At 41.5% G+C, this 13,692-nt stretch overlaps 1 protein-coding gene across 3 annotated transcripts in view; it reads right to left on the bottom strand.

Annotated features, from left to right (window-relative positions):
* The window catches only part of nr3c2 (nuclear receptor subfamily 3, group C, member 2), a 139,050-nt gene that overhangs the window by 28,851 nt on the left and 96,507 nt on the right, over positions 1 to 13,692 (bottom strand). For all 3 annotated transcript variants that reach the window (XM_085409615.1, XM_085409616.1, XM_085409617.1), the window contains one exon: positions 7,515 to 7,642. In XM_085409615.1, the coding sequence (XP_085265741.1) occupies positions 7,515 to 7,642 (128 nt within the window). The remainder of the gene's footprint in view (positions 1 to 7,514; positions 7,643 to 13,692) is intronic.

The following is a 13,692-nucleotide window of genomic DNA, read 5'->3' as shown; positions in this document are numbered from 1 at the left end:
AAATCTATGATGCCAAGTGGTCCCAGCTTTTAGGCATTTTTTTCTTGCAATATAACTATGTGAAAACTTTCTGTCATCTAAGGCATGTTTTGAAAATAATTCTCTGCAAATTGATAAGTATCCTGATCGCCTCTGCAAAGGATGAAGACATTTTTGCATAATTGTGGTGGTATACCTATTTTTAATGAAGAGAGCAGCATATCTGCAGCAGCACTTTCTAACGTAACGCCACTCCCTTAGTGCTGTATCTTTAAAAAGAAAAAAAGAAAAAACAATTACCAGTGAAGACAGTGATAAAGCCCATCAGATTGGCGGCCCTTATTTGGTTGAGCACAAAAGGTGTAACCCACATTGAAGTCACAGAACAAAGGTATCACCAGGGAGTAGGAAGAGATGGAGGTCAGATTATATCCGCTGGGGAGACATGCAGGTCAGCCTAGGCCAGAGGAACTGATGGCATGGAGGAAGTAGTGCGAGTTATATCATCACACAAGCACCAAAACATATGGTGTAGTTGTTAGTGCCACAACAGGCTTTATAGGACAGTAGACAGTGTTATGTATGTTGTTTTTATTGCTAAAATGAGGCATTAAATAGAACATAGTGAACAACCACTTAAACAAGAATATAATATGTCTGCAGTGCAAGATGTTGTTCAAGTGCACAATTTTAATATAAAAAATAATTTGTAGCCCTCATGTATTGTTTATGTATATGAATATTCCTAAAAGAATGCATAATTTAACAGTATTTAATAGTGTAATAAGATATCCCTTCTAATATCATTACAGGTCTATTTGCAATCGGGGCGACACACATGCTTAGAGTAAGTCATTTTTACCCCGAGCCGTACACCTGAATTTCTTTCCTCTTGTGCCTCCGGTTGTGTCTTTGCTATGCAGTTTCTGATTAAAGGATGTGTGATGTGGGGAAGGTGAGATCGGGACAACACTGACTCCAGCCGTCGTTACATGAGCTCCTTCACACACAACCTGAAGCATTCACCGAGGAGGCACTGCAGGGAGGCCTTTCTCCCTCCCCCCCGAGCCTGAGCTGAGCAACGGGATTGGACAGCAGAGCTGTCAATCCAAACAGAAACCGGGCAAGACGTGTCCTCAGACGACCTCTTCCTCTGAGGAGGCAAGGAAGAATGAGTTTTTCAGATTGACACGAGCGCCACGGAAACCACGGCCCAGTCGGATTTTTAGAGCTGAATGAGGGCGTAGCAAGGTTGAGTAATTTCTCGTGTATCACGTAAACCCAAAGTTAAAAAAAGAAAAAGAAAGAGGAACAGTAAGAGCAGCTAGTGAGCTCCAAGCATGACCTGGTATTATTACGAGGAGCAGACATGCCAAGCCACTGATGACATGCGAATAATAAGTTGGCGCTGAACGCTTCAAATGTGCGCCACATGGAGCCGTTTATTGAGTGCAGCTGTCTTGTATCAACAAACTTGTCTTTAGAGGAGTGAAAGCAGGAAAGAAGCACATATGAATGCATTCAGCTATTTCCACATTTCATTAGCAGCGATGGCACATATTTACAAAGCGCTGTTTTATGTCAGAGGGTTGTTTTCTGCAGCGCAGGACTAACCTGAAGAGTTAACTGCAAGACATTTACTGCAGGTTTGCATGACAGTTTAGTCAATAACATAAGTACAGCTGCCTTGTGAGCTTCATAAGTCATTCTATATTTATTTATCGGACAATTAACATGCCAGATGTAACGGTAAACACAGTAAATGTCTAACAATAGCTGCCATTCTCTAAAAGATAAACTGGATTATTTGTAGTAATTGCTTATCTATGTACTGATAATATTGGTGTCACAGCACTGTGTGAGAACGTAGTTACTAAATACTACTGAGATGGGGGGTTTTTTATTTTTTTTTTTTATGTGTTGCACTTTGTAGACAGTTTCTACAGGCTAAATGCCAACATTATTTCAGCCTTTTAGCCAGAATAATCCAGAGTACAGTAGTTTTAATAATGCAGTTTTCCCACAGACTGAGATACTTTTTGTGTATTATTAAAAATTAAGATCCCGTGGACAGACTCCAACCTTATTGGCTTTGACTGCAGCAACCAACCATATAGTCTCTGTTCTGCTCTGCAGTGCTGACACATGAACTATCTTTCCACCTTTGTCAGGTTCAAGTTAAACTGGCCCGAGGCCCACAATGAATCTCTGCAGCACATCTTATTTGTAGAAGAAGGGCTGTCATTGCCAACTGCAGTCCAAGACAGCAGGACAAGAAACAGCCAAATGATAGAAACAGCTAAATGAAATCGAGGTTTCTCACAAGGCGTCATACGCACATTGCTCTAGAGTTGTCTGCCATATTGGAAGTGATACAACCACTGGTTGCTAGGGAAAGATGTTTTCCCCGACTGGTTAGTCAGAAATTGCTGTTTCTTGCTTCGTGAAATCGGATGCAAAGAAGTTACTGCACCAAAAAAACAAAACAAAAAAAACCCCTAACTAAAACAAACTTTTAGCAGTTGATTTGGTTCCTAGCAGGTTGCCACGGTTGCTTGTAGTTCTTCACATTGGTCTGCAAATAGTGCATTTTGGGAAAGTGTGATGCGAACAATCCAGAAGTGGAGAAAGTTTACCTTCAAAGTAAAAGTTGTGCCTTGTGAAATATGTTAATTGAAAGAGAACCTTCCACATTTCTGGTTTGTGTCACACTTTTCTGTTTCATTAAAACTACAGCTGAAGTAATATACCAGTGACCGAAACAACCACAACTAGGCTTCATGTGTTTGTCATATGGTTGCAGACCAGTCTCTAGGCCTGTGTGACAAACCTTTTCCCTTGGTTTTACATTGTCACCATGATTTATGTCACCAGTGGTATCCTGTTGTTAAAAGGACAAAAATGATGCTGAGTGAATGGTGCTAATGCAGCTGGGTGGCTAATCCAAAGTGAAAGCAAAATGTGTAGTTTGAGCTTAATTCACAGTACTGTATACCACAGTGTTTAAATATCATTTTGCTTATCAGTCATTGTGTTGGGTAGTTCTAATCTATGAATGGCAGCAGCAGCAGGTACTCTAATAAGTTGTTGTTGCTGCCCTCTGTATTCTAAAAGGACGTTTTGCCACCAGCAGCCAGCAGGGAGTTATTTTGGACTATCTAAATGAATAGTGATATAGCTGTAATGTCAACAGCCAATTCAACAAGTTTAAAAAATGATTATTTTTTCCTCCCGCAGGTTATAATTGCTCCACATAAGCACAAATACACGGCATTGTGATTTAATTAACGGCTCAACCCCGACTGCCAACACAGCATCTCGGGGCGCTTTGATGCCTCATCCCACCAAAGAGCTTGAACAAATGTCCTGCTAACTCACACTACTAACACAGTAAGTCAAGACAAATGATAAGAGCACTTATCTACATCTGCACTACGAATAGAAACGTTTGCCCCCACACGGTACAAAGTGTCGTAAACTTCAACTTTTAATGTAGCAACTTGATTGGCTTATATGTTTCCCAGTAATCAGCAAAATGCCCGCTTTGGCGTGATGGACTTCTCCCACTGATTGCTATTGGGGATTATGTAAGTGCCATGTGTTTCTCATGCAGTGCCTCTGATATACATTTATCCCGTGAGCGTTAGCAATTAGAGCAATTAATGTTAATATATAATAATAAATACATTTTAATAAATCATATTAATGCATACTGTATGTTGTGAGGTAAGAATGAACCGAGGGCTATTTTTTTTTTTCTTCGGCAAACTGGGAGCCAGAGAGTTCTCAACACCTAATTTAATATTAATATATATTTCACAGGCTCATGGTTCTAAACTTTATAGTGTACAGTTGGCAGCACCTTCTGGTAGATATGACAACATTAAGTGGAATGAATATTAGTCCTCTTGAGGAGAACTGTAAGTGAACAGATTTGGACAGTGAAGGGCCCATGTGGCCAATAGATATTCCAAACAGATGGTCTAAATGTAAATCTAAAACGTAGACTTCAAAAGGATAACCGTGCTGAGGCCCAGTGATGTTAAAAAAGAGAAGAAAAGCTACCTAGCAATGACCTATATGACTCGAGTAAAGAGAAAACCAGACTCTTCACAATCACAGAATATCATCTGATTTGTTGATGGCTTCAGAATGCTAGCTCTGTAGTAAGGGCTGTGAGCCAGTTAGTTGTCTAATGAGCTACAGCCGACCGAAAACTTGTGTCCCCCGAGGCAGGCCGTGCCAAAAGAAATTAAGCATGGGCTGGATTATTCCCCTTGTACAGATGCCCACTCTCTGCAGTCTTCTTTTATATCTCCCATGCCAAGTCTAAGTTTTTAACTTTGAGAGAAAAGAGGAGGAGAAGGAGGAGGAAATACTGGGAGAGGGGCGGAGTGAAACGTCTCCTCACGTCCTGACTTACACCTCTCCGGCACTCGCTGCTGACACATCATTTTCCATCCCTCTCCATGTTACTTACTCCCAGCTCCTCCTCTCTTTATCTCGATCTGCGTCTGACTTTTTCTTTGTCCTTCCTCCCCCTCCTCCCTCGCTGTATCCGTTTCACCGTCCTCTATCTCTCCTCCCTTTGCAAAATCCTTCTCTCACTATTTTCATCCTTTGCTTCGCTCTCCATCCACCTCAGCAGCGGCAGCAGTAGCTATTGAGGGGGGTCAAGTAAGGTAAAAGCTCACATGTCTCATGCAAACTTGATGACATAACACCACTCTAGGGGTTGCTTTCATAGTTTGCACAGTTGCCTTTTTTCTTTTTTTGGTTGTGCAGAATCAAGAGGAAATCCCCCCCCCCCCCCCGAGAAATACTGAATATTGAGAAAATATGAATGTAAGGATCACCGTGTTAAATTTGAAAGGCATTATGCAATCACTGAAGCCTTTTCTGTGTTTTTATAAGAGCAAAAAATACGGTTTTAGCACCGTAATTACAAAGAGAAGTGAGCACTTTCCGGTGCCTCACCTGACTAGCGCTCCCGCACAAAATCCGATCTTGAGTGTCTGCCGCCGGCGTTGTGCCAGACAGGCTTGAAGCAAGAACAACGGCACATCTGATTCGATAACCCCAGACACATAATCTGGTTTTAGGTCTCTACGTAATGACGGTGTGTAAATATCATCAAATTAAGGCATGATTTGATTGGGAATGAATGCAATTCCTTCAATGGTCAGGAAAACACCTAGAGGGCCTGACGGCTGGCTGGCTAGCAGCCTTGTTTGCTCCTGTTTCCCCCCCCCCGCCTTCACTGGGTCTGTAAAAGTGTGTTTTGCATTCAAACACTCATCTAAATGAGTTAGGCCAAAGCCTCAGGCAACAGGCACAACATGAAAAGCACATTATGACTGGTGCTGATTTTCCCCAAGCTAAATATAACATAAAGGGCTGCTGCTGGAGACTAACCTACTGAATTGCTTTTTTCTTCCCCGATGACTCACTCTATAAATGTAATGCCTAATTTTGGTCATTTTAATGATATTTTAGGAATAAATAAACAGATGGTCTAGTGAGATTAAACAGTAGTTTGTTGCATAGATGCAACAGTATGGTGGAAATTTTAAAAAGCAACTATGGGTAATAATTCTTGCAAAGTACAGTGTGCTGAATGTGTGGAAAGAGCAACTTGCCACCATGTCCTTGTTTAAGTGAGCTCTTTAAAATGTTGTTGTTACATCTGAAAATGACTTATACCATTTTTCTCATTAACATTTTCCCCAGCTCCTACCTAACATAAGAGGCACATTACAACGTGAGATTAAAGTCATCCGTCTTTTTACCTGGATAAATCACCGTGGTAACTTGTGCTGGACACATAACCTGGCAGGGTTATGCAGTTAGTGGGGTTAGGTTAGTTGTTGACTCTAAATTGCTTATAGGTGTGAATGTGAGTGCAAATGGTCGTCTGTCTCGCTCTGTTAGCCCTGCGACTGTCCAGGGTGTACCCGCCTCTCGTACTGTGAAAGCTAGGATAGGCTTCAGCTCGCCCCACGAAACCCTGAATTGGATAAGCGGAGGAGAATGAATGGATGGGGTGGCTGTCGCTCAGGAGGTATAGGAGGTCATCTTCTAATCGGAATGTTGGCGGTTCAATCCATGACTGCTCCAGTCTACATGTCAAAGTACCCAAGTTGCTCTGAATGTGAGTGAACATTAGATAAAAGCACTTCAGCATAGAAAACAAGCTGGTGTGAATAGGTGTGAATGGCTGAATGCACTTTTCTGGTCTAATTTCCATCTTATTTGTTGTGTGTTGCATTTTACTGTTATATTTTGTGTACCTTACAGAATTTGTTGAATTTTAATTTCACCACTTTGTCATCACCATTTAACAGTATCTCTGATTGCAGTAGGCGACACTCATAAGGATAGTCTTGCGTAGAAGAAGAGTCACATGATGCGTGAAACAGAAAGCACGGCTTAACAAAGAAAGATGGTTACCATCGATGTCATACCTATTATTTCAGACTGGGTTTGAAGTTTTGTTAGTGTCCTTCATAGCATATCACTCTGGTATAAGATCCTCCAAATAAGCAGAATATTGGCCAATAAGTCTGAGAGTTGTAATTGTCAGTTAAAGCGATTCTCTTCATTTATCTGATATTGAGTGAAATAATTAATTAGAAATTCCTGCAACGTAATAGAACAGTATTAATGTGTCTTTTCTTTTTTTCCTGTATAAAAAATATGAGAGTCCAAAGCACAGCAACGAAAAGAGGCAAACGGAACTAGCGTCTGAGGCTACGTTCACACTGCAGGTCTTAATGCTCAATTCCGATTTTTGGATCAAATCCGATTCTTTTTTTGTCTGCTTGTTCACACTACAAATAAAATGCGACAGCAAACGCGCTCTAGTGTGAACCCTCAATGCGCAAAAGAAGACGTCACACACAACACGCTCTGTTTAGACCCAGAGCAAACAGTATTGTTTGACTGATGGCCCTTAATATAAAGACTTCAGATTTTACGTTTCCCAATTTTTGCTTTAAGTTATTTTGTTATTTACATAATAATGTAAATAACCTAATAATGATCCTTATTTCTGTTTTAGAGAGGAGCGGTGCTTCAAAGGACAGTTGCAGTAGAATTTCTAGAACATCAATTAAGAAACACATTCGCCAATTTGAAAACACATAAGGCTGCATATGCTGCAGATACAAAAACACTGACGTCAACTAATCATCAATGTTGTTCCAAAAGAGCAATCAAAAGATAATGGCTCCATACCTAGATTCAGCCAATTACTTGTTCATTATTTTTTGTGTTGCCACAAATGCGGTTATTGTGTACTTGGCTTGTACCAATCTCTCTGTTTGCCTGTTTCCTGTACTCGCTGTGTGTTTCTTATGCTGCATACTGTGTGTGCTATCAACTGGTCGATATGTTTCTTGATTTGCTTGCTGTTTTACTTATTATCTTGTCAGAGAGGTGGTAATGTTTTCTTGCACTCCCTTGTGTTTGCTTAATCTGCAGGGTTTTAAGCTCAAGCCAGTGACATCTCATCTAAACGTGGGACGATGCCATACCTTCCACAGCTCTTTTGAAGAAGACCTTGCAGCTTCCGCATGTTACGACGCCGTAGTGACAACCTGATGCCTCATCTCCACAAACCAGGCACACTTTGGCCGTCGAGGACGGTTGTCTCAGTGGCGAGCTGAAAGGACACACATAAGAGTTCTTCAGACGAGGCATAAATTAACAAGGAATATTCAAAAGTCAACAATAAAACCAGGGCTGACTGTCCCCTTCCCATCTGCATTACGGCATGATGCGCACTGTGAAACATTCTTGGGTTTTTACAACCCACTGACAGTAGCAGCACAATGTGGCTAGCCATAAAAATGTCTGCCAACCGGGAGAGGAGGGCTTTACGCTCCTCGGATTTATGGTTTCTCCAAGCTTACCAGGATGACACTGAAAGAATTATAGAGGAGATTATTTAAATTCAATAAGCAGAGAGAAACAGAGCAGGGTGTCAAATTTAAGTGGGATCCAAAACACCTCTTCTCTGGCATGAAACCGGACTGGAAAAAGAGTTCAGAGGTGGACTAAAATGTCAAAAACCACGGTGGAACAAAAGCCCTACTGTGTTATAGGTAAAACTATATATCGAGTTCAAGGCCAAAGATCGCAGGTGTGATTCAGCACTGACGTGTGCTGTACTGTAAATAGCATGACGTGTTGAATTTACTCGAAACAACGCAACAAACAGGCAAGACAACACAAGTGATGAGTCTGCTGATCTAAGGCGTTGTTTACTCTGGCATCATTTACTTCTTTTACCACTGACTGATTCCTGCCATTACAGGCTCATTAAATCGCAGGATAAACAGTATGTTCTTACTAATGCGCTGTTAAATGGGAGAATTAGTTAAGACTTGCAGTTTACCCACTCCTGAAAATGAGACCATGAGGGTCATGGCGAGGAGTGTCACTGGTAAAACCTGATGTGTGCTGTCAGTTTCCACCTGAAGAAAGATCATTATTTTTATATAATGTTTCTGTCTGCCAAGCCTAAATGTGGACCATTCCAGGAAGATGTTGGATAAAAGATCGAGAATCGAGACGGTAGAAGCTAATTAGTGATTCTAAATTGGATGTAACTTTTTAAAAAAAATAAGTTTACATCTGTAAATACTGATGGACTGATTCACGAGGTGGCGTTCTAGACCCAAATCTCTTCTGATAGAAGAAACATTTCCATAAATCTGATATATATCGTCACCACGGGCAACTGTGTATTATCAATGAAGTAACACCATCATTTAGTCTCATTTAAAAACCCTATCCAGTTCGCAAAAGACCACAAACTATATTTTCAAACAAAAAAAAAAGTCCTGTCTTATATATGTATTGAATTCACAGTATTTTAATATAAAATTTCAATCTAATGAGTTTTAGGTGTTGCTCTTTGTTCTGCAGATTTGATAGTTTGAGTAAAACTGGAACGGGTCTACATTAATCAGCTGTCTTGTAGTAACCACCAGCACAGCTGTACTATAGAGTGAACCGGTTAACATTTACGTTCTACGTGCACAAAAGTTTTTGTCACGTCTAGACACAGCAGAAAAAAAAAATCAGGACATTCACTATAACCTTTAACAAAACGTTTCCCTTCATGCTCAAACACACACAAAGAACACAATATGTAGATTGGTACAAAGAGAGAACACCTTGTATCAAAACATTGAAAGTGGCCTCAGCTTCCCCTTCTTTTCTGTGCTAATTACCTCTCTTCCATCTCAATCAATAAGATGCAAGGTGATTGTCTGGTTAACATTCTCCGTACATCCTTCATCAAACCAGCTGCCAAGCGCTCTCTTTCTCTCTCTCCCCCCTCCCCTTTTCTCTGTCTCTTTCCCAGTCTCTTTCTCTCATGCACACGTATTTCCTCCAGGGGACGAGCTGGAAAGGGGTACAGCAACAGCACACTCAGATACAATCAGGACCACTGATCTAATTCCCTCTTGTCCATCTACACACACATTCAATTTGTTAGGACGCTTAGAGGAGTCTCTGGTGAGGTGTTTGTCTGACTTGATCTTTCTGGCAGCGGGCCTCGCGGTTTCAGCTTAATGTGAGTGCAAGTGTGCGTGCACAAATCTAATACGTATCAAGATGTGTTTCCAGCATGTTTATATGCAGAATATTCCCCCCATACATTGGCCTTTTCACACCATCACCAAACTGCATTAAGGGGAAGACAATCCAATCCAAGAAAAACAGCCCCGGAAAGTTTCACGGCCAAGAGCAACACGAGGAGCAGATGAGAGGTCTCTCTAAAGTATGCCTCTAATATCGAGTCAGTGGTCAACCTTTTAATAGTGCCGCACATTAAAGCCTTGTCGCTGCGTGCCAGCCTGCCTGCCTGCTGGTCCACCAACAAGGTGACTTCCCCTCCCTCAGAGAAGTATATAGGTCATTTGCTCTCTCTGCTTATGAAACCAGAGCAGACAGGCCAGGCTGCAGTGACTGTGCACCAACGTCTGCCAGTAGCCCAGAACCAAAAACGAGCAGCCAGACATTCCCAAATCAGCCGCTTTTAGCAGCCTACAGTTTACACGTGCAGCATATACAAAGAATATTAGCAATTTTGTAACAATTTTTTATAAGCTTACAGTAAATGCAATTATGGCCCCTAGCTGAAACCAAAATGGGGATATAGTGGTTATATTTTGTGTGTCTATCTTTGACTACTGGGCCACAAGAACACAACAAATGAATGAATTTCCTTTTTTTTGGCCTGCCAATTTAGTGGCTTGAAATATTAAGTGGTCACAGTTTATGTCTGCTTTGATGAAACTTGAATGATGATGTGCAACTTGGTGAAATGTCTTGTTAAAGCTAGATGTCTAAAATGTTAATTCCCACAGCCTCGTGTCACATTTCATCTTGAATGAAGACAAAAAAAACTGAGTCAGAAAGCAGAGTTAATGGTGACTTAGTACAGATGTTCTTTTTTTGGGAGGGTAGCCCTAATAATAGTTCTAAAACAATGCACAGGATGATTGTTTCTGCAGAAACTTCTGCAGGCAACTGCTGTGAACCGGGAACGGGGCCTTTTTCTTTTCTTTTCTTGACCCCTGTCTTCTCTATTTCTGGGTACAGTCTCAGACTAACTCAATGGGACTGACTGCACAGATCAAAGGTCTCATTCTTCGCTCCAGTTGCTTTTTTTCCCCTTCTAACTGAAACCCCAGGGCAGCAGTTTCATTGTTTTCAGTGTCCTTTCATCTTAAAAGATAACACACAAAGCTAACAACTGATTTAGTTGCTGTGTATTTCCCATGAGGGCCCAGATGAGTACGAGTACACAATGCCCGATTCTTCCCACCAAAATGTACAAACAGAAATGTGTGTCTTCTACTTGCTCTTGCTCCCTCCTTATCAGACCAACGTGCTGCTTGGGGAAGATATTAATGAAAAAGCCAAAAATGAAAAGAAGCATGTTATCTTGAAGGCTGAGAAAAGCCCACTGCGCCCACCAAACTGTGTGAAGACCAAACCACAGGACAGATGTTGCTCAAATTGGCCTCGTGTTTTTTTTGTGGGGTTTTTTTTTACGAGTAATTCGGATGTCACACTGAGAGCATTCTTCAAATGGTTCAAATATCTCCACCCTCTCTCAGCTGCAGCAGGAATGCTCAGTCATTAAGAGCTACAGCCAGGAAGGATGGTCATTTTAGCCACAGATTTATCAGAACCCGGAAAACTGATAATGACTGCAGTCACTCACAGCTGGTCTCTCTTTTTTTTTATCAAGGAGTCTTCTTTGGCCCTAGTGCAAATCCTCCGATAGCCATAAAAAAAGGTCAATACAGGTCACAACAAAGGGGCAGCAATCATTTGACTAAGGCATAACAAAAACAATTAGTTGCTATAGAAACCACGCCGTTGAAGAAAACTAACGAACGAGGGAGACATATAGAGGAAGTCCAGTTATTCTGGCTTTATCAAGATAACATCATTATGGGTGAATAACTGGGCACGAAACGGCTTTATGATGGACGGCAGCGAGGCTTCGTGGTTAGAAATGAACCCTGTGACCCGCATGCTGTAAGTACATTAGCATGACAGCGTCAGTAAACAAGCGAGTGAACCACAGACAGGGCACTGTTATACAGAGAAACAATGTCCTCATCACGCATGTTACACCGCCTGTCGCACACAAACACACGCGTGTGTGCTGAACTTTGTTTACACCGCTGTACAGCCGGCCGCCTACTGTAAAGATAAACGCACTGACTTGCTCATTCTAGAGGCTGATTAAGTGCCACGGCCTCCCTGAACCTGCCCTTCATGAAAGAGAAGCATCCTTGACTCTGGAAAGAGAAAAAAGGGAAAAGAAAAAACAGCTTCCACAGTACAGTACCTCTCTACAGTCTGGCCTACAATATTTATGTAATACACACCCTGGCATGCTGAAAAACCTTAAGCTAGACCAGTTCAAAGAATATTTATGTAACGCATAACTTGGCATGTTGGGAAAGGTAAAGGTAGATTAGTTAGAAAGAGGACGAAATGGCTTACATAACCATGAGCAGACAGTATAAACATTAGGCTGACACCCACTCGCCGCCTCTCAAAGGGAGAGAGGTCTTATGGGTAGTGTTAATGAGCCACAAGGGATTTATTTTTCCTGGTGAAGGTGACCCTGGCATTGGGCAGAGAGTACCTGAGCATACAGAAATATGAGATTTCCTCTTTGCTAGGCTTGTGTTACACATGTGTTAAGGTTACAGTATAATCTACTCTGACTGCTGCTTTTGGTTAAGAAAGAGGAATCAGCCTTAAGATGTTTAGCACACCTGTGAATGTTTATTGCCTTTACTTTTTTCTTGTTACATTACAATTGACAAAGAGTCAAACTACAGGGCTTATGTGAGTATAGCAACAGCAAATAATATGTATTATGTCAGCCGTGTTTGCATTCCTCATGTTAAACCCAAAGCTGTCATGTTGTCTCGCCTCCATGGATTATTCCCGCAAACTTTAGGTGACCTTACCCATGACAGCGAAATCACATTTATCTTCCCTTTTAGAAATCCACTGTTTTGACTGTAAACAAAGGCGTAGAAATGCACACACGCACGCAGACACGCCGCCCTCTTAAGGCGTTCACACCGCCTTGGTCGACGGGAGGTTACAGACGACGCTATCGTTCTGATCTACACAGTATCCAGTTTGGACTCAACATGTCTGAAGCTGTACCTGTTTTCAAATTCCATAAACAACTTACAAACATCACAGGCGCTTTTTTTGGCCCAACTTTAACCTTTTCTTTAGCGTGCAGCTGCAGCTGAAGGGCCCAGAGGCTTTGTTTTTACACAAGCAGTGGGTACCTTTAGAGCAGCGGGAGGATAACTCACCGGGTTTAGAGTGGCCGGAGCCGTTGAGCATTTCAACCTCATCTTAATTCCTCAACGTCAAACACATTGAATGAAATTAATCACCTGAGATATTTTGGCTAAGTGGTAAAGCATGCGGGCATGAATCTCAGAAAGATGTGGCAGGCTGTTATTATCTGGTGAGGAGGATTATCATGGCTGGAAACTCCTGTAATTCGTGCCTGCTGAGGACAGAGAGGGACTGATCACATGCATCCAGTATAAAATTAGACACTGGGAAGCCAGCGGATGCCCAAAACTTCATTCATGCTTTTTATGTTGCACCTTTTATTTTAGGTATCCAAATTTCTGAGTACTTCTCCTGAACCAAAAGCTCAGGCTTCAGGCTACTCTGATCTTGCCACACATTTCTTTATATGGTGATCTTCTTGTATTCATAATCTAAGTTGTATTATAAGCAATTAAATTATCCCAGCATGCAAATAACTGTCGGTGTGTGGTGCTACCATACGTTTGTTTGGTGACAACAGGAGAAAAAAAACAAACAAAAACATTTTACTAGCTACATTACCTTTCATGTTTTAGGATAGGAGATGACATTTAAGCACATTTTCCACACTTACACCTATTTACAGCACAGGGCAAATATTTCGTGCATCAGGTAGCGAATGTTTTGTTTACCGAGCTGAGATGTGCTGCTGTCGTCTTTGTTACTGTGAATATTTGTGCTGCTCACTCAGATCAGGCTTGAAAGTTTATGGGTGGGTTTGAGAAGTTGCCAGTTTCCACTCAAGTAAGTGAAAATATATTACTTGGTTGCAGGGCTTAGCGCTGTCGCCTCACAGCAGCGAGGTCC

The sequence above is a fragment of the Rhamphochromis longiceps genome, linkage group LG6, assembly GCF_057381845.1.
Source record: "Rhamphochromis longiceps isolate RC_006_pf linkage group LG6, R_longiceps_female_GT1.1, whole genome shotgun sequence".
NCBI classification, from domain to species: domain Eukaryota; kingdom Metazoa; phylum Chordata; class Actinopteri; order Cichliformes; family Cichlidae; genus Rhamphochromis; species Rhamphochromis longiceps.
This window is presented reverse-complemented; position numbering and strand designations above follow the sequence as displayed.